The 21,684-nt window shown below is 42.8% G+C and overlaps 1 protein-coding gene and 1 long non-coding RNA gene across 7 annotated transcripts in view; both read left to right on the plus strand.

Annotated features, from left to right (window-relative positions):
• Positions 1–21,684, plus strand: part of col15a1a (collagen, type XV, alpha 1a) — a 57,449-nt gene that overhangs the window by 13,217 nt on the left and 22,548 nt on the right. For all 3 annotated transcript variants that reach the window (XM_026238270.1, XM_026238268.1, XM_026238269.1), the window contains exons 3-8: positions 6,400–6,947; positions 15,259–15,333; positions 16,084–16,176; positions 17,403–17,532; positions 17,717–17,754; positions 17,832–17,981. In XM_026238270.1, the coding sequence (XP_026094055.1) occupies positions 6,400–6,947; positions 15,259–15,333; positions 16,084–16,176; positions 17,403–17,532; positions 17,717–17,754; positions 17,832–17,981 (1,034 nt within the window). The remainder of the gene's footprint in view (positions 1–6,399; positions 6,948–15,258; positions 15,334–16,083; positions 16,177–17,402; positions 17,533–17,716; positions 17,755–17,831; positions 17,982–21,684) is intronic.
• On the plus strand, positions 8,114–10,628 carry LOC113066352 (uncharacterized). 4 transcript variants are annotated; one of them, XR_003279152.1, is made up of 6 exons: positions 8,120–8,277; positions 9,503–9,547; positions 9,655–9,756; positions 9,860–9,925; positions 10,008–10,079; positions 10,188–10,628. It is a non-coding gene; the product is annotated as an uncharacterized LOC113066352 (long non-coding RNA). The 4 variants fall into 4 exon arrangements; XR_003279151.1 differs by having other exon boundaries at positions 8,126–8,277; positions 9,860–10,079; XR_003279149.1 differs by lacking the exon at positions 10,188–10,628 and having other exon boundaries at positions 8,114–8,277; positions 9,860–10,158.

Below are 21,684 nucleotides of genomic sequence, written 5' to 3' on the forward strand. Positions count from 1 at the left end.
CAGAAATGAACTGGGGCTTTCTGAATCTCTCAGTCCACAATACTGAAGGTGCTACTGACCCACAGGGAAACTAATGCTGTATTTATTTAATAAAGGCAGCTTAATTTACTGATATTATCATTGAGCGTGCCATTTTCTCCTTTATCTGAGCTTGACCTTTCCCTAATCTCACCTGCTTTCAAATGATTTATTCTGTGAAATCTGAATCTGTGTTAAAGTGTAATGTATTTCTGTGATGCTCCGCTGTATTTTCAGCATCATTCCTCCAGTCTTCAGTGTCACATGATCTTCAGAAATCAGAATAATATGATGATTTACTGCTCAAGAAACATTTCTGATTATTATCAGTGTTGAACACAGTTGTGCTGCTCAATATTTCTGTGGAAACTGTGATGCATCTTATATTATTTAGAAAACAGCTGTATTATACTGTTTTTATCAGATTTGTGGTCAGAGAAGTGTAGTGGTGACGTGCAGAAGAGCTCGAGAGAAGCTGAAGATGGTTCAGTAAGGCTGGCTCAGGTTGGAGCAGATCCTGATGAAGTGATTTCTCAGTGGAGCTGAAGTGAGTCGAGACATGAAGAGAGGAACAGATGTGTCTCCGTCAGTGTGCCATCATCAACACACTCCTTCAGCTCCAGTGTGTGTGGTGTGTGTTCCTCAGCGGCTGATATCGGCTCGGTGTCTCTGTGTTTCTGCTTCGTCTCTAAGCAGCCAGCGCTCAGTTCATCAGAAACTGGGAGGAAACTCGACTGGACCCAAGAGATGCTTCGTAGTTTTAGCAAAGAGTCAGAACAGCTGTAGTGTTGCTTAAAAAGAGCATCTTCTGCCAAATATAATCAGTCATCATCACCATAATGAACACACGCAGAATCTGTAACGCTCATTTGATTCATTCACTGTAAGAATGCATACAGTATGGATTAACTTTGAAGTTTGCATGAAAGATGAAACATTTATGTGGTTTAACCCTTAGATCTGCATCTGTGATGAAAGTGACATCATCTCTGTGTAAAGAGGTTGTGTGTGGTCAGTGTGGTCAGCATGCCCCACCAGGAGCTCTGGGGAAAATAACAATCATAAACACTGAATCTACAAATTCTGCTTAAAATTGCTTTTCTTCTTTCTTTTTCCCTCACAGTTTTGAGTTAGATTGCAAGATGTAATGTTAAAAAACAGAACTGTGAGATTTAAATGACTAAAAATAAGAACAAGTCAGAATTGTAAGAACAAGTGACATCAAATACTACACCAAACAATGACAAACAGTTAAAAAGTAATACATATTATATACATATCGTGAAAATAAGTTTTGTTTTGACCCGTAATAAATTGTTGCAGTATTGCATAAAATAGATTTAAATGACTAAAAAATAAGAACAAAGTCAGAATTGTAAGAACAAGTGACATCAAATACTACACCAAACAATGACAAACAGTTAAAAAGTAATACATATTATACATATCGTGAAAATAAGTTTTGTTTTGACTTTACTGCTCAAGAAAACATTTCTGATTATTATCAGTGTTGAACACAGTTGTGCTGCTCAATATTTCTGTGGAAACTGTGATGCATCTTATATTATTTAGAAAACAGCTGTATTATACTGTTTTTATCAGATTTGTGGTCAGAGAAGTGTAGTGGTGACGTGCAGAAGAGCTCGAGAGAAGCTGAAGATGGTTCAGTAAGGCTGGCTCAGGTTGGAGCAGATCCTGATGAAGTGATTTCTCAGTGGAGCTGAAGTGAGTCGAGACATGAAGAGAGGAACAGATGTGTCTCCGTCAGTGTGCCATCATCAACACACTCCTTCAGCTCCAGTGTGTGTGGTGTGTGTTCCTCAGCGGCTGATATCGGCTCGGTGTCTCTGTGTTTCTGCTTCGTCTCTAAGCAGCCAGCGCTCAGTTCATCAGAAACTGGGAGGAAACTCGACTGGACCCAAGAGATGCTTCGTAGTTTTAGCAAAGAGTCAGAACAGCTGTAGTGTTGCTTAAAAAGAGCATCTTCTGCCAAATATAATCAGTCATCATCACCATAATGAACACACGCAGAATCTGTAACGCTCATTTGATTCATTCACTGTAAGAATGCATACAGTATGGATTAACTTTGAAGTTTGCATGAAAGATGAAACATTTATGTGGTTTAACCCTTAGATCTGCATCTGTGATGAAAGTGACATCATCTCTGTGTAAAGAGGTTGTGTGTGGTCAGTGTGGTCAGCATGCCCCACCAGGAGCTCTGGGGAAAATAACAATCATAAACACTGAATCTACAAATTCTGCTTAAAATTGCTTTTCTTCTTTCTTTTTCCCTCACAGTTTTGAGTTAGATTGCAAGATGTAATGTTAAAAAACAGAACTGTGAGATTTAAATGACTAAAAAATAAGAACAAAGTCAGAATTGTAAGAACAAGTGACATCAAATACTACACCAAACAATGACAAACAGTTAAAAAGTAATACATATTATATACATATCGTGAAAATAAGTTTTGTTTTGACCCGTAATAAATTGTTGCAGTATTGCATAAAATAACAGTTAAAATAAAATTACTCAAATGATTTGAATTGAAGTCAGTCTTAAAGTTTTTTATTAAACGATCAAACAAAAGCTAAATATGTGTGGTTTCTAGAACCAAGCGCTTCTGTTAGCAGCACTGCTTAAATATTTAGATTGTAAATTGTGTTAGAGACTCATCGAGAGAAGCAGGCAGGAGTGTTTGAGAAGAGACCTCGCTCTCCCATGATGCTCCTCTTCAGATAGATGTGAAGGACAGGGAGTTTCTCTTCGAGTGTTTGTGTCTGTAACACCGCTGCACACACACAGAACACACACTCTTACTGTTTACTTCTCATCTTCTGAGAAACTCAATCTTCATGGCTAGTATTCAGATATTCAGATCTACGGCTGGATCGTTGAGCAGGTTTTCATGCTGTATTGCGTGTGCTGTTGGTGTTCTGGTGCTAACTCTTCTGGTCGTGATGAAGCTGAGGTGAACGGAGGAGGTGAGACGAATTATTGAGATGAAAGTTCACTGAGAACAGAGCTTCACTGAGCTCCTCGCTGGAAAATATCAAACCACAGACATGCTGCTCTGCTTGTTAATGTGCTGCTGCTAGAAATGAAAGCTGCGTGTGTGTGTGTGTGAGTGTGTGTGTGTGTGCTCAGCTTGATGCTGAAATCTGCAGCGCAGTGTGTGCTTTAGATTTAGTGTGTGATACTGGTTTATTACTGACTAATGAAAGCACAGCAAAGTAAAGCTGAAGTAAGTTATTCTTTAGTTACATCAAGTTGAGTCAAGTATAGAATGAAACTTGTTTGTTGGGGCAAAATATTAATATTTCTATTGATCAAAAGTGTCAGTAAAGACAGTTATAATGTTACAGTAGATTTCTGTTTCAGATAAAAGCTGTTCTTCTGAACTTCCTGTTCATCTGTGAATCCTGAAAAATAAAATGTATCACAGTTTCCACAGAAATATTGAGCAGCACAACTGTGTTCAACATTGATAATAAGCAGAAATGTTTCTTGAGCAGTAAATCATCATATTATTCTGATTTCTGAAGATCATGTGACACTGAAGACTGGAGGAATGATGCTGAAAATACAGCGGAGCATCACAGAAATACATTACACTTTAACACAGATTCACACAGAAAACCGATGATTCACACTGGAATAATATTTCACTGTTTTTACTGTAGTTTGATCAAATAAACACAGCCCTGAGCAGAAGAAACTTCAGTCAGAATCTCCACTCACTGACTCTGTGTGTGTGTACAGTGTTTATTGACTAGTGTAGATAGCACTGCTGAAGAACTGATGTGTGTGTGGTGCTCTGACATCAAAGACTCTGGCAGGAAGTGGTCAGTGTGTGTGTGTGTGTGTGTGTGTCTGGAGGGAGAGGCAGGAGCTGGGGATTGTTGGGAGATAAGACTGTGTCCTGAAGCATAGGTCAGCGCTGCTAAAGCTGTTAGAAACAGAGTATGTTTGGCCAAATGCTACCAGATACTAATGTCCTTGTGCTCAGCAGACTTTTCTTCATTGCATAGATTCTGCTCATTTATGTATTCTTTAGGCATTTGGTGTTCATTAGACGAGATCCTCCAGTTTTGCTCAGGCCTTTCCTCCTCTGAGGCTCATGGGAGCGTCTATAGATTGAGTTTAACACTCCTCCCTGGGCCGGATGATCTGCCAAATACAGGACCTCATTTCGGACGGCTGAGATTCTGCTGTGTTTGCTGCTTTCCTCCGTCCATGAGCTCACACATGTGATGTAGTACTATGTTTACAGTCTTTGCTATTGCCTCAGAATCTCAAACCTCTTCTGAATCTGAGTTTCCTCATCATGTTCACTTCATCGCTTACATTGAGTGTATTACTGTAAACGTCCATCGTCAGCAGTGTGGAGATGTTTGAACCTAATGATGGAGTTTTAAACTAATGATGGAGAAGCCTCTCATCCTCAAACATGATTCCTGAAGGACTGGGTCTCTGTTGAAATTCCTAACTCCGTACGGCTCGTGATGACCTCCTCTGCCCACAGACAGCTCTTCAACCTTTGGTCCATTCCACAGGAGAGAAATGCAATATAAAGTCCTCCTTGTTCCTCATGCTGACCTCAACCCAGCGAGAGCCAATCAGACCTTCAGCTCTTATCCTGGATCCTTGGATCCTCCGAACTTCATCTCTCAGCTTCATTTCATAAAAACTGTTCCCAAATGTCTTCATACTGGCTAAGTGTTTCCACTAGTTACACAACCGGCTGGTGGAGTCTGATGATTGGAAACATCTATGGAGAATTCACGCTCTGCCAAATGTGCAGAGATATAAATGCCACACAGATATGGGTGTGATCACTGAGTGTGTTCTGATGCATTACAAACCTCTCCTGATGACATGAGGTTATTCGTCATAATCGCTGTGAGATGTGGATATATCCACTGTGACACATACAAAGATATGTGTGTTTTCATGCATACGAAGAGGTAAATAGACTTTGGTAGCACTCTACTTGAAAACTTTACATGTAATGCATTATAAAATAATTTTCACGAGTTATTGTAACCATAGTTGTAATAATTATCTGTTCACTGAGAATGCATTAAAACCTGAAGAACAACAGATTTCAGCGCTATAAAGGAATCTTCAAAATATTTGAACACATTTTAACTTTGGTTAAAAATAATTATGAATACGTAGATATAATGCATTATAATGTACATTTTTAATGAAGGCTTTGAGGTGTTAGCAAAACTTTCAAATGCATGTCATTAAGCCTAATATTTACTGTTTATGAAAGATAATAAGGTCTTGTTACTGCATGCTACTGGTTCTGAACCACTTCTCCATGTATTTATTCATTTGCTTTGACTGTGATCTGCCTCCATTCCAGTCTTCAGCGTTCACTTTTATAGCTGTAGGTCTGAAAAACTCAGTTTCACAGTAATGTGTTCTGGCTATGACTGCACGGAGATGATTTCTGACTTCTGAGGTTAGTGAACTGGATGTGTGTCGCTCACCCAGGTGAATCATCAGTGGTGTACGAGCAGAAGCTGTGTTGTTGTGTGAGTGCTGAGACGGCATGTCTTGCTGTAGAGTGCTGTTAAACTCCAGCACGTTCCTCGCAGCACATCCATTAGCCACACTAATCTCTTCCAGATGATGGGCCGGTAACAGAGCGGCTGATTGTTAGTGCTTCTCCTCTCTAATGGAGAGCATGTGTGTGCTGATACCAGCTCCGCTGCGTGTGCTCGGCTTGTTTGGTGAAATGTAAATGATGCTGAAGCGTGATCCGCTGTGGTACAGGAGTTCTGGCAGACGCCGCTGTTTTGCTTTCTCATCTGTGAGGGAAACAATGAGATCTTTCTGAAAACAGAAGGGGGTGACGTGAAGATGCAGGAGCTGCAGGGATGTCTGGAGAAATGTGTGCTAATAAAACTGCAGCACTGCTGGCCGGATCTCAGCTCATAAACAGGAGAATGCATTGTGTGACTATGAAGACTTATATTGCCATGAGTTATAAGCAGAACTGAGACTGTAAAGAAATACTAGAGATGGAAAGATGCTTTTTACGTAGGCACTCATGAAATCTTTTGTTTTGTAAAGCATATGTGGATGAGTTGAACTCTGATTGCTCAAGCAAGTGTTTTCAACATTGATAAAAAGATCATGTGACACTGAAGACTGGAGGAATGATGCTGAAAATACAGCGGAGCATCACAGAAATACATCACACTTTAACACAGATTCACACAGAAAACTGATGATTCACACTGGAGTAATATTTCACTTTTTACTGTATTTTTTATATATACTATACAGTACATGCATACACATAAATTTACATACATGTATCAGTTTTTGTTTATCTCTCTATATATTCTGTGTGTGTGCAGAGCGGGTCTCGAGCGCGCAGCTGGACCTCACCGAGCTCATTGGTGTTCCTCTGCCTCCGTCTGTGGCCTTCATCACGGGCTTCGAGGGCTTCCCGGCGTACAGCTTCGGTCCGGACGCTAACGTGGGCCGTCTGACGCGCTCCTTCATCCCCGACCCGTTCTACCGTGACTTCTCCATCATCGTGACGGCCAGACCCAGCTCCCGGCGCGGAGGAATGCTGTTCGCCATCACAGACGCGCTGCAGAAGATCGTCCATCTGGGAGTGTCTCTGGCTCCGGTGGAGGACGGCTCCCAGCGCGTGGTTCTGTACTACACCGAGCCCGGGGCCGCTCACACACAGGAGGCGGCGTCCTTCAAGATGGGCGATCTGACGGGCCGCTGGGCGCGCTTCACACTGGCGGTACAGGGAGAGGAGGTGCGGCTGTACATGGACTGTGAGGAGCACCACCGCGTCGCCTTCCGCAGGAGTCCAGACGGACTCACCTTCCAGCCCAGCTCCGGCATCTTCATAGGGAACGCCGGAGGAACCAGGCTGGAGCGCTTTGTGGTGAGATAATTATAGTGATACCTCAATTATATGTATCATTCATGTTTTTAGTAATACTATTATGAATTTTAGCTTTCTTATTAATAATATTACTTCAATAACATCTTGTGTGTGTGTATACTGTATAGTTCTGGCATGCAACTCTAGATGGCGCAGTCTGGTAGGTCTAACTCAGTCTGACCTAATGACATCATTATCACATGGCACAGCTGATTGGTTCTCTCCTGTATCAGTAGCCAATGAGCTCGCTGCTCAGCATTCAAATATATGACTAGAGCTTGCCACAGCAGTGCAGCTTGCTTCAGAAGCCCCCCCCCCCTTCCCCAGCTCCACCTGGGGATTCATGTATTGTATGTATGTAAAAGGAGGTTATTTCATGAATGTTATATTTGCAGGAGCAATATTTCTTACATGCTAACAGCAGCATGTTGTGGATGGATTGGCAGTAGCAAATCTCATTACCATACCAATCCCTCGGAGAGTCTTGACAGAATTTTTATTTATATTTTTAATTAAAGTCTAAATTTTCTTGAAATGGCACAGGGAATGTTTCCTTTAGCTAATAATTAGGCTAAATTTATCTATATTTGGAGCTGATCATAATCAGCTTCCTGTGGTTTGGCTGAATGATGTGATGCTGTTCAGTGGTCAGACTGCTCTGTGATCTCTGTGAGGCGTGTGTGGATCTGTCGTGTGTGGATCTGGCGTGTGTGGATCTGTCGTGTGTGGATCTGTCGTGTGTGGATCTGGCGTCTGTGGATCTGTCGTGTGTGGATCTGTCGTCTGTGGATCTGGCGTCTGTGGATCTGTCGTGTGTGGATCTGTCGTGTGTGGATCTGTCATGTGTGGATCTGGCATGTGTGGATCTGGCGTGTGTGGATCTGTCGTGTGTGAATCTGTCGTCTGTGGATCTGTCATGTGTGGATCTGTCGTGTGGTGACTAGGGCTGCACGTTCTCAAGTTTTTCATTAACCGTTAACCGAGGCCCTTAGCGGTTAATACTCGGTTAACCATAGTGTGCCATAGTAACCATAACCACAGTAATATCCGGACATTGGCCGAAAAAAAAAAAAAGGAATGTCCGACAAAATTTAATCTCTCCGGTCAAATTATCCTATTAAAACTGCCTAATAATGCCGCCCATTAACACAATCTGAATTTGAGAATAAGCCTAAAATGTATAAGGCAAAAGGTAACAAGCAGACTCCGCGAGAAGGGTCTGGCTGCAGACCATGGGCGAGTGGAGCTCCACTTTCAAACCGGAAATACGTCACCTCCACTTGAAAACATCAAGATGGCGTCGCCGGGAGTACTTCAAACTTAAACTCAGGTAATTTTATCTCTGCATCGCTAAAATGGTGAACTGACGCTGTTGTAACGCGCAGTGTAAGAAAAACGCACAGGGCTTACGTGAAATTAGTAACATAAGAATACTAAACACTATGGATTTATAGATTTATATCGCGAGCAATGTTGATGTCTGGCCACTGATCATATATACACCATATATAGTAATTTATAGATCAATGTTTCTGTCCAATGTGTTTTTTTATTAAGTTATCAAGTTCAATTACAAACCTTTACCCCACATTTCAACAACTGAACACATATTATTAGTGTCGATAAAGCCAAATAGAAAGAACAAAGATGGAAAAAATAACAAATAACAATAATCACACCATAAGATAAAACAGAATAAATAACGGAAAGAAAAAGAAAGATGTCTTAGGGTCTTATTCTAACAACAAAAACAAGTTCAAAGCATACAAGAGTTTCTGGGCGTTCCTGTCCATCCTGTAATGAAGAGACTTTGCAAATATCTTTAGTTCATTCTTCCATCCACTGAAGTGAGGTTTAACCTTTAAAAACGTACTTATCTTACTTATCTACTTATCTATGAATCTAGTATTTGCACAAAGTAATTAAGTTATTTATCAAAAAGTCTAGGATCTTTTCCTTCAACAATACTCCAACCTTAACTGAGATCACAGTCAAAGGGTGTATTGATATCTGTTTGAAATGAAGCCAGTTTTGAAATTCCAGCCAAAAAGTCTGTACAGATTCACATTTCAAAAACATATGATCAACAGTTTCAATATCTTTCTCACAGAACCCGCATGAATTGTTCTCCCAATTAAATCTTTCTTGTAGGAAGTGATTAGATGGATAAATGTCCTTTAGAATTTTAAATGTTACTTCTTTGGCTTTAGGAAGAACTGGATAAGTAAAATAAAGCTTCCTTATTTTCTTTGCCTCTTCTTCAATAAATTCTTGAAGAACATACTTTCTTTTCAGTTGACTGGGGAAGTACAGTTTGGATAATACATTTCTGATAAACTTATTTGTTAATTGTTTGCTCTTTAAATTTTTACCTTTAGTACATGATGGATAGCATAGATGTAACTTAGTTTTTGGTGGCTTGTGGTAAAATAACGTAGTGAATAATGAAAGGACACGATCGTTTTGTATGTGTATTCCTTTAGCATTTGTTGTATAATTTTAAAAAGGTCATATGAGGTGGTTGTTTTCATATTTAATTTTTCATTCACCTCCAGGGATAGGATTGGCATAGAAGATGCAGCACTCTTTACATTTTAAATGTATGTTGCCACCTTAGAAGTCAAGGTCTTTTTACATGTGACATTAACATATTTATTTTTTCTATTTTGTTGTTCTGTTATTCTATTGTTTTACTTTTTTGTTTCAGATCAAAATGTATATCAAGTGTTATCCATCCTCATAACACCTCCACAAATAGAGACTGAAACTTCTGAGCACCATCACCTTGTCTGCTATGGGACTGTCATAGGTGAATGGTGCAGTACTATTCTGTGTTGAATTTACCTAACGTCAGCACACAGACATAGTATTGTTCCAGTTTTGCTGTGCTGATGTCTTCTTTGTGTCCCCAGCCCAGCAATCAGATGCATCAGAACAACAAAGCACAACTGTGGTGGACCAGGCACCTTCAGCAACAAGTAAATTGCTTTAACATTAATGATAATTAAATGTCAGTATTGTAATTAAACTTGACCCATCTGACGTAATTGTTCATGCCAGAGATTTAACAACACTGTCAGTCAGGAGCATATTTAACAGGAGCCACACTCAACTGGCTTGATGGTGACTTCAGTAAGTGTGGTCAACCCTCTTGTTTTTGTGGCTATAACAATTAGACTAAGTAATCTCACTCTCTTCCATTTCCTTAACATTACCCTTTTTTTTGTTGATACTGAACAGGTGCAGTGAAGATATTTAAAAAGACACTATCTAAAGTACAGAAAGCCGTACATAATCTCTAGTTGCAGTCGCCTACAGTGCAGCCAGCTTCACAAAGACTGTGGGGCTGGTCACCAGGAAAATGGCCAACAAGGAGTGCTTTTGGGGTTTTACTCCTCAGATGACCACCCTGGCTACTGTAGCTGGGATTGCTTCACAGACAATGAAGGTCTTGAAGAGTAAAGTGTGCATGCATGTGAACACATTGTGTTATTACAGTAACAATTATGGTCACTTGCAGTTCATGTCTTTTCAATGTAGTGTAAGATGTGTTAATTATTATTATTACTCAAAAACCATTAAAACTTCTAAATTGTGGAAGTTATTCTTCATAATTTTACTGTGGTTATTTTGTATATGTTGTTATTTTGATTAAAATACAAAATTCAACACACATAATTCTGGTTGAGGTATTATTTTATACCATTTATTTAATATTTCTTTATTTTTCAACTGCTAAATATTTAAAAACAATAAAGGTTTAACTTTCTAAAAATGTAATGGAATGTTACAATTGGCAGTTGTACACTGGTAACGAGCAAAATGTTTCACTCGGTTACACAATTTTTAACGGTTAATCGGTTAACCGGTTAACCATGGACACCCCTAGTGTGGATCTGGCTTTGTGGATCTGGCGTGTGTGGATCTGTCGTGTGTGGATCTGGCGTTGTGTGGATCTGGCGTGTGTGGATCTGTCGTCTGTGGTTCTGGCGTGTGTGATCTGTCGTGTTGGATTCTGTCGTGTGTGGATCTGTCGTCTGTGGATCTGGCGTGTGTGGGATCTGCGTGTGTGGATCTGGCGTGTGTGGATCTGTCGTGTGTGGATCTGGCGTGTGTGATCTGGCGTGTGTGATCTGGCTGTGTGTGGATCTGTCGTGTGTGGATCTGCGTGTGTGGATCTGTCGTGTGGGGATATGTCGTCTGTGGATCTGTCGTGTGTGGATCTGGCGTGTGTGGATCTGTCGTGTGTGGATCTGTCGTGTTTGGATCTGTCGTCTGTGGATCTGTCGTCTGTGGATCTGTTCGTGTGTGGATCTGGCGTGTGTGGATCTGGGTGTGTGGATCTGTCGTTGTGGATCTGGGTGTGTTGGATCTGTCGTGTGTGTGATCTGTCGTGTTTGGATCTGTCGTCTGTGGATCTGTCGTCTGTGGATCTGTCGTTGTGAATCTTGCGTGTGTGGATCTGTCGTGTGTGAATCTGGCGTGTGTGGATCTGTCGTGTGTGGATCTGGCGTGTGTGGTTCTGGCGTGTGTGGATCTGGCGTCTGTGGATCTGGGTGTGTGGATCTGTCGTGTGTGGATCTGTCGTGTGTGGATCTGTCGTCTGTGGATCTGTCGTCTGTGGATCTGGCGTGTGTGGATCTGTCGTGTGTGAATCTGTCGTCTGTGGATCTGTCGTCTGTGGATCTGGCTGTGTGTGGATCTGTCGTGTGTGGATCTGTCGTGTGTGGATCTGTCGTGTGTGGATCTGTCGTCTGTTGGATCTGTCGTGTGTGGATCTGTCGTCTGTGATCTGGCGTGTGTGGTTCTGGCGGGATCGTGTCGTTTGGATCTTGTGTGGATCTGTCGTCTGTGGATCTGGCGTGTGTGGATCTGGCGTGGTGTCTCGCTGGGATCTGGCGTGTGGACTGTGTGGGATCTGTCGTTTGTCTGTCATGTGTGGATCTGGCGTGTGTGGATCTGTCTGTGTGTCTGTGTGGATCTGTCGTGTGTGGATCTGTCGTGTGTGGATCTGTCGTCTGGTGGATGCTGGCGTGTGTGGATCTAGGCCGTGAGTGTGGATCTTGGCGTGTGTGGATCTGTCGTCTGTGGAATCTGTCGTGTGTGGAATCTGGTCGTCTGTGGATTCTGTTCGTGTGTGGGATCTAGTCGTCGTGTTGGAATTCTGTCGTGTTGTGTGAATCTGTTCGTGTAACGTGAATCCTGTTCGTGTGTGGATCTGGCGTGTGTGGGATCTGTCGTCTGTGGATCTGTCGTGTGTGGATCTGTCGTCTGTGGATCTGTCGTGTGTGGATCTGGCGTGTGTGGATCTGGCGTCTGTGGATCTGTCGTCTGTGGATCTGTCGTGTGTGGATCTGTCGTCTGTGGATCTGTCGTGTGTGGATCTGTCGTGTGTGAATCTGTCGTGTGTGGATCTGTCGTGTGTGAATCTGTCGTGTGTGGATCTGGCGTGTGTGGATCTGGCGTGTGTGGATCTGGCGTGTGTGGATCTGTCGTTCGATTCAGTGTTCGGTTCTTTGGTTCTGATGGAGCTTCTTCATGAGATGCTGTTTTAGTTTGAGTCAGGAGGGATTCTCTTTAAACTCATCCTCAGGATTCATTTAGACAGCAATGCCGTAAACCACATGACAACACATTAATCACAGTTTATTACAGTTCTTTTTCAGTGTGTTAAATGATTATTTGTTTGATAAGCGTGGTTGTGCATGCTCCGTAAAGAAAACAGCGAATGGCACGTTGTGTACGGTCTCTGAAGCGATGAGCAGCTGAACATACGTCGTCACACAGACGCCACAGATCACATTGATCTGTGGCTCATTCACGATCTGAACAACATTAGACAACATCAGCCGCTCCACGAGACAGACAGCGTGGCAGTCCTTCACCAAAGAGATGTGTGTCTTAATGTCTTTCCCTTCTCAGACCCTTGAGTGCAACAGTTTACCATTCCCCTTCTGTTCTCCCCTTAAACAGGAAGAAAAACATTATAATGATAGTTCATTTAACATAAAACATCTTCATTTTCTCTGATCATGTCATTTCAAACCTGCATGACTTTCTGTCTTCTGTAAAACACAACAGGAGCTGTTTAGCACAATGTCCACGCTGCTGTTCTCCATACAGAGTAAGCATACACTAGCGGCAGAAAAGAACCATCAAAGTGATTATTATGACTGTAATATTGCTGTTAGATGATCGGTGTGTTAGTAGATGACACACGTCATGTTTGTAACTCAGCGCTGGTCTCATTGCTCTGATCAGTCGATGGTTCTTGTCTCGTGCCTCGTGTTTGTGTGCTTCATCCGCTCTAGAATGTTCTTTATCCGCATTCGTTTTATCAGTAAAAATATAAATACAAATCAAGTTTGTTTTTATGTTCAAAAATGATACTTCTAGCTCATGAGATAATTGCACTCACATCAGGAGCAGCTAAACAGATATTATTATTATTTTTGACCAGCTGTGTTCTGTAGTTTCTGAGAGTTTTATAACTTGCATTTTCCTGTTTCCAATAAGGTCTGATGTTTTATATGCACTTATCTGGATTATTTTAGACCAGTAAGGTTTCTTTGTGGACAGAGTTTCTCTTTACATGACTGATTCAGACTGAAACGGAAGAGATCGTTCATATCACTTGTTGCTCAAAGCACGTCCTGATTTTGCCAAGTTCGATGTGTTCCTAGGTCAACATATTTTGTTGACCCTGGAACAACATTTTACTCCCAAAATATATTCTTAACCATATCCCTACACCTAAACCTAACCTTAACCATGAGTAATCCCTAAAATCAGAGGAAATGATAGATGAATGACACTGATGTACAAGCACCAAACACTGATTTTAAGCATAAACTTCACATAATCTATAAACTGGTTCTTCAAATCTGATTGGTTAATCACAATGTTGTTCCAGGGTCAACAACGATGTTGTCCCAGGAACATGTCTCACTTGGTAAAATCAGGTTCTGCTTGCTCAAAAGTCAAGACAGAAGGTCATGGCACAGGATTTTGCAACAGGGTTTAAACTGGAGCAGGATCCTCACAATAGCACATTTTTTGTGAGGGTGAAAGATTTCCCAACACAATCTCAACATACTGACCGACAGAAAACAGTCTTCAGTGTGACGTGCTTCATACAGCGCTGCTCTTCTATCGACTGCACACCCATGAGATGTTGCTGCAGTAATGTGATGCATCATTTTAATGTGAATAGAAATGATATTTTAAACACAAATCTGAGTTAAATTCCCTCTTTGGAAGAAAACATCAGGTTGCAGAGTTTGAGAGGCGCTGCTTTGAGTTCTCCCAAAGGTTTTGGATGAAATCCCCTCAATCTTGTGTGTGTTGTAAGTGTTCGTGACTCAGATGCTGGATTGGAACAGGATGAAACATCAGTGACTCAGAAGTTTTGCTGAATATTGATGGAGTTTGTTCGTATCGCTGGAGGGACACGATCATGATCCTGCTTCACGGGAGGCTGAAGGTGGCTTCTGATTCACACAGATGCAGACAGACAGACAGCGGTGGTCAGATGTTCAGAAGCGTGACTAGCGGTTAGCATAGCTGCTAGCTGAGTCAGTCTGGCAGGAAGCACAGGCTAATCAACATGACTAATTGAAACACAGATGCTGGAGGCCGTGGAAAACACCGAGGGATTTCAGCTGCTGCAGATTCCTTCACTTCTTTGGGCTTTAACATTGCTCTGTTCTGGGTTATTTAATTGGAAATTGTATGAAATATTTTAAATTACACCATTCTGTAGGTAGACCAGATGAAAATTGGTATTATTTGACAGTACATTGTGTCAATGCATTAGGAATCATTACAATCAAATAAATCATGACTATAAAATATTAAGCATGAAGAAAAAATATGTAATAAAAAAAGAATAACTACATAAGCCTGAATATTAATGTAACATAAAGGCTATAGGTTTTAATTTGATTGATTATGATTGGTCTTGATGGTGTCTATCAAAGACACTGAGAAAACACTGACCTCAGCTTTAACATGCACAGAGGTCAAAGGTCAAGAGCTGATGTTGACCATGTCAGATAAGAACATGTGGAGCACAGACTGATGTGTGTCGCTCTCCTGATTCTGTGTGTGTGTGTGTGTGTGTGTTCATCTGATAATCAGTTTCAGGCTATTAAGGACTGAAGAGTAAACATTTACCGAAATCTCTCTCTCTCTCTCTCTCTCGCTCTCTCTCTCTCTCTCTCTCTCTCTCTCTCTCTCTCGCTCTCTCTCTCTCTCTCTCTCTCTCTCCCCGTGTGTGTGTGTGTGTGTGTGTGTGTGTGTGTGTGTGCAGGGCTCGATCCAGCAGCTGCTGTTGTCGGCGGATCCCAGCGCTCCGAACGAACAGTGTGAGGAGGACGATCCTTACGTGAGTGTCAGCACATCCATATCAACAGCATATACATACATAAAACATACATCAATAGGTCAAATATAATATGACACAGAATCAGAAGCTCCCCAAAAAAATAAGAAGAAGAAGAATTAAAACGAGAAATTCTCAGCCACAGAAGGTCATGTTAAATATATGCATTAATGATGAGATCTCCTTTCCTTTCAAAATAAAAAAATATGGTTAAAATTATATTTTTTGTCCATTTTTGTGTATTTTTTAAAATGTTTTAAAATTATAAATACATATATATATACTGACATGAGTTTAATCCAGCTGTGTTCATACGACAGAGCAGTTAGTGACACTCCTGCTTCAGAACATGAGTGTGTGTAGTCAGTCAGCAGCTCACTAGCACTAGCATTATCACTAGCACTAGCATTATTACTAGCACTAGCACTAGCACAGCTGGTGTAAGAGAGACCTCTAGTGGTCACAGAAGCACATCACAGCTGCAGTGCAGAGCAACACATTTCCTGCAAAGCTCTGATTTTATTCAAGGATTTGGTTTCAGAAGCTTTACCTTGAACATGTTGTGAAATGTGTTTTATTTGTATTTTTTTTTCATCATTGCTGCTTGTGGAATTGTTTTAGTTTACTAGTTTTTTTTTGGTCCATTCTTGTAGTTTTCAATGTGGTATATAAATGAAAGTGAGTTAATATTCATCATGTGTCTCCAGACTGCACAGTCAACACTTAATGAGCTTGAAATAACCATCATTTCAGGCGTCTGGATTCGGCAGCGGTGACGACATCTACGATGACACGGAGACACCGAACGAGGTCAAGAAAGTGGTTGAAGAGAGAGAATATACGATGGTGAGGGACACTTTTCCTCCATCAGCAATCACAAACCATTCCCTTTGTCTTTAGGACATTCATCTTCAGATTATGAGTACATCTCCACTCAAACAATGTCGACCCTCCCTTCTGTAGTCAGCTCATTATGACCTGTTACTAAACCAATCAGGGGTATCATCTGCAACCCTAAAAATGAAATCATCAGTGTACGCAGAGTCATTTTATCTACTTGTGATCCATTCTGCAGAAAAGAGCAATGGCTTCAGCTTCTCAAGAGTTTACCTGGAATGACTGTATTAATGCAGATTTGTAGTCCACAAAAAGGGATTGGTGGGAATCCAGACAGACTGCAGAAATTAAATTCCTGAGTTCTAATCGCTCACAGATTTCATCACCGCTGCAGTCAGGGCCACTGGTCTGTAATCATCGAAGCGGCTAATATTCAGCTTTTTTTGGCGCCGGAATAATACCAGCTGCTTTTAAGCTCTGCATCATGTTAATGAGCGGTTTAATATCTGAGTGAATACTGGGGCTAGGAGGTCTGCTCTCCACTTTCCAGCTGGAGTCTGAGCCGGCTCGTATTCCTCTGATCTGAAGGAAGACCCTCCATCATACTGATACTCAGATCCACTGTAGACCACATCAACTTCATCAGGCTCCAGACGTCTCCTGACACCATGACTCGTTTTAATATACACTTGTAACTTCCTTTTGTCTTTTTAATAGCTTTTGATGACTTTATGAAGCTCTTTATCCCCACTCTTAAATGCCTTGGGCTTCTCCCTGCATAATATTTTAATTTCCTTATTAAATCATGGCTTATTATTGTTGTATATGGTAACAGACCTTGAAGGAACTTTAAATATTGGTCCATTTTTTCATATTTTTGATGGTAATTATTTTATAATAATATAAATGCTACTATTTATCTAAATAAAAGGCCTAAGTAGCAATGGCAGGGTCTCTAAATGTGTGGAGGATCAGTTCACGATACTATATGATATGATATGATATATGATATGATAAGATATATGATATGATACTATATGATACAATACGATACAATATGATATGATATATGATATGATAAGATATATGATATATATGATACAATATGATACGATACAATATGATTTGATACTATACGATACTATATTATATATGATACGATACGATACGATATATGATATGATATGATATATGATATGATATTACTGTATATTCATTTGCTGTTTGATTTTTAGCCTGAGGATATAGAGAGTGGTCCGATGAGAGCGCCACCTACTGAGTCTCCCTCGTCCATCACTGAGACGGATGATGAGGACCTGGAGGAAGGCTCTGGAGAGGACATCATCATCAGCAGCGGTCCAAAAGGTGAACACATCTTCAGATCAGTCCCAGTCTGTCTTTTCAGCAGCCGTTTGTCATAATTTCCTGGACACAGAGTTTACATGACAAGCTTTTATGGATGCTGATATCATCTGATTTCTGGAGATTGTTCAAATGCATTTATTAGCTTTCATCATGATATCTGATATCAGTTTTTCTATGACTCCAGAGCCGATCAGATCAGAAGGAGCTTTGCAGGACAGAAATGTGAGTCCATCTCTCTCACAGATTCAGTTTTGCTCTGTCAGGTCTTCTCCGCAGCTGACTCCCTTGTGTGTTATCAGGTCATCACCATGCAGAAAGGAGAGAAAGGAGAGCGAGGTCCTCAAGGCCCTCCAGGACCTGCAGCTCCACACACACCAGGAGAACCAGGGCCCCGGGGCCCTCAGGGGCCAGCAGGACCGCCTGGAGAACCAGGACAAGACGGCCAGCCTGTAAGTACACCAGAACCAGAGTGAAGCACACCACATCTTCAACCATCACTGTGTGTTCTCTTTTTGTTTTTTCCATATTTTCTTTTTAATAAAAATATTTAAGAATAAAAAAAGATATATAATATAATATAGGGGTGACCCCATATAGTCAATGATTCGATGCTTCAATTCGAGTCGAATATTCACCGGGTGTTATGATCATGACTATATGAGGTATCTCAATGTTTGATTTCACTTAGAGTTAATATACAGCCTATTGTGATAAAGCTGGCAGGTCAACGGTGATTAGCCCTGATTCTGGAGGGTCCACGAGCACCTGACTCGACTCTGGAGGGTCCACTAATACCGGACTCGACTCTTGAGGGTCAACCGGAACCTGACTCGACTCTGGAGGGTCAACTGGAACATGACTTGACTCTGGAGGGTCAACTGGAACCTGACTAGACTCTGGAGGGTCAACTGCAACCTGACTCGTCTCTGGAGGGTCAACTGGAACCTGACTCGACTCTGGAGGGTCAACTGCAACATGACTCGACTCTGGAGGGTCAACTGGAACATGACTTGACTCTGGAGGGTCAACTGGAACCTGACTAGACTCTGGAGGGTCAACTGCAACCTGACTCGTCTCTGGAGGGTCAACTGGAACCTGACTCGACTCTGGAGGGTCAACTGCAACATGACTTGACTCTGGAGGGTCAACTGGAACCTGACTAGACTCTGGAGGGTCAACTGGAACCTGACTCGTCTCTGGAGGGTCAACTGCAACATGACTCGACTCTGGAGGGTCAACTGGAACCTGACTCGACTTTGGAGGGTCAACTGGAACCTGACTCGTCTCTGGAGGGTCAACTGCAACATGACTAGACTCTGGAGGGTCAACTGGAACCTGACTAGACTCTGGAGGGTCAACTGCAACATGACTCGACTCTGGAGGGTCAACTGGAACCTGACTCGACTTTGGAGGGTCAACTGGAACCTGACTCGTCTCTGGAGGGTCAACTGCAACATGACTCGACTCTGGAGGGTCAACTGCAACATGACTCGACTCTGGAGGGTCAACTGCAACATGACTCGACTCTGGAGGGTCAACTGGAACCTGACTCGACTCTGGAGGGTCAACTGCAACATGACTCGACTCTGGAGGGTCAACTGCAACATGACTCGACTCTGGAGGGTCAACTGCAACATGACTCGACTCTGGAGGGTCAACTGCAACATGACTCGACTCTGGAGGGTCAACTGCAACATGACTCGACTCTGGAGGGTCAACTGGAACCTGACTCGACTCTGGAGGGTCAACTGCAACATGACTTGACTCTGGAGGGTCAACTGGAACATGACTTGACTCTGGAGGGTCAACTGGAACCTGACTAGACTCTGGAGGGTCAACTGCAACCTGACTCGTCTCTGGAGGGTCAACTGGAACCTGACTCGACTCTGGAGGGTCAACTGCAACATGACTTGACTCTGGAGGGTCAACTGGAACCTGACTCGTCTCTGGAGGGTCAACTGCAACATGACTCGACTCTGGAGGGTCAACTGGAACCTGACTAGACTCTGGAGGGTCAACTGCAACATGACTCGACTCTGGAGGGTCAACTGGAACCTGACTCGACTCTGGAGGGTCAACTGCAACATGACTCGACTCTGGAGGGTCAACTGGAACCTGACTCGTCTCTGGAGGGTCAACTGCAACATGACTCGACTCTGGAGGGTCAACTGCAACATGACTCGACTCTGGAGGGTCAACTGCAACATGACTCGACTCTGGAGGGTCAACTGCAACATGACTCGACTCTGGAGGGTCAACTGCAACATGACTCGACTCTGGAGGGTCAACTGGAACCTGACTCGACTCTGGAGGGTCAACTGGAACCTGACTCGTCTCTGGAGGGTCAACTGGAACATGACTCGACTCTGGAGGGTCAACTGCAACATTACTCGACTCTGGAGGGTCAACTGGAACCTGACTCGACTCTGGAGGGTCAACTGCAACATGACTCGACTCCGGAGGGACAACCGGAAACTGACTCGACTCTGGAGGGTCAACGGGAACCTGACTCGACTCCGGAGGATCCACGGGAACCTGACTCAACTCCGGAGGATCCACAGGAACCTGACTCAACTCTGGAAGGTCAGTTGTGGCTGTCATCCTGTGCAGAGGTGCTGGGCAAGCGGCCCATCTTGGGCCATGGCTCTGGACCGGTGGCCATCTTGGTCATTGGTGCTGGGTTAGCGTCCATCTTGTGCTGTGGCGCTGGGCTAGCGGCCATCCTATGCTGTGGTGATGGGCTGGCGTCCATCCTATGCTGTGGCTCTGGGCTGGCAGCCATCTTGGGCTGTGGTGCTGGCTCAGCAGCCGTGACGTGAACACTCCTGGGAATCTCTAGGAACTTGTTCAGCATGGCAAAATAATCAAAAAATGTCTCAGCGGCCATCTTGGGCAGTGGTGCTGGGCTGGCGTCCGTCTTGCCTCGTGGCGCTGGCCTTGCGGCCATCATGGGCAGTGGCGCTGGCTCAGCGGATGTGCGTTTCTTCTCCCCTCTCCGTCCGCCATGGTGAGACAGTGACTCTGATACTTCCCACACGAGCCCTGGGTCGAAGGGGGGCCATGGTGGAGAGCGATGATGGCCTCCTCTCGACCTCTCCCTCCTCAGCGACCTCCCCTGGTCCCTCGAAACACGACCAGGCGGGTTCCCTCAAAACGATCACTTCTCACCCGCTCGGTTGCTGGGGAAGAAGCATCAAATGACATACTGCTGGGTCTCGCTGTGACGGAGTCCTGTCACGACCAGAATACAGGAAGACACGGAGAGAGATCCAAGTGCGGGTATGTCACTTATTGGGGGTAATCCAGAGAGTAAACAGTCCATGCAGGGGTCAAAACCAAAGAGCAATCCAGATAACATAAACTTGACAAGGACACAAGAACAAGACTTGAACAGACGTGAAATATCAAACAAGGACTCTGTGCCACATACTAAGACAGATAGGGTATAAATACACAGGGAGATGACAATGCTAATGGGGAATTGACTGAGTGCAATGATTAATGATTAGTGACAGCTGAGTGCAATGCGAAGACAGAGAATATGGGGAATGTGGTTCAGGAAGTGACAGACACCATGGGGAAGGAGGACATCTAGTGGTTACCCAGGGAACACAAACCAGACACTGTGACAGTTTCACTCTCCGTGATCTGTGAGCGACAGAGGAGCATCTTGGCAGGGATTTAAACTTCTCCAAGACTCAAACTGACACAGGCAGAGACTGGATTTTCAAAACAGAAATGCAGAACATTAATAACTACTGTCATATAGGCTAACTTTATAATGAGAGCATTGTTGTAAAAACAGTGAATTGTTAGGGTTTTGCTGACGTTTAGTGTTAACTATCTTTAATCAAAACAAACAACATCAATTCGTATCTGCGAGGCATTCGTGACTCATTTTCCTGTGTGTTAATGTCAGTAATTATGGCTGTCCAATGACTTGACTCAATGTATTTTGCCCCGCCCCCAAACATATGATTCAACTATCAGTCGAATATTGGTAAGATTTGAAGATTTGGCTATGAAAATCCATAGTCGGTTGCAAAATGCTCCGGTTGCTATCGTAACCTAGGTTCCCTGAGAGTGAGAACGAGACATGATGGAGATAGGTGGAGATAAGCCAATGAGCATCTAAAACCCAGGTATACAGAT

The sequence above is a fragment of the Carassius auratus genome, chromosome 49 (assembly GCF_003368295.1).
Source record: "Carassius auratus strain Wakin chromosome 49, ASM336829v1, whole genome shotgun sequence".
In the NCBI taxonomy this organism is placed as follows: Eukaryota; Metazoa; Chordata; class Actinopteri; order Cypriniformes; family Cyprinidae; genus Carassius; species Carassius auratus.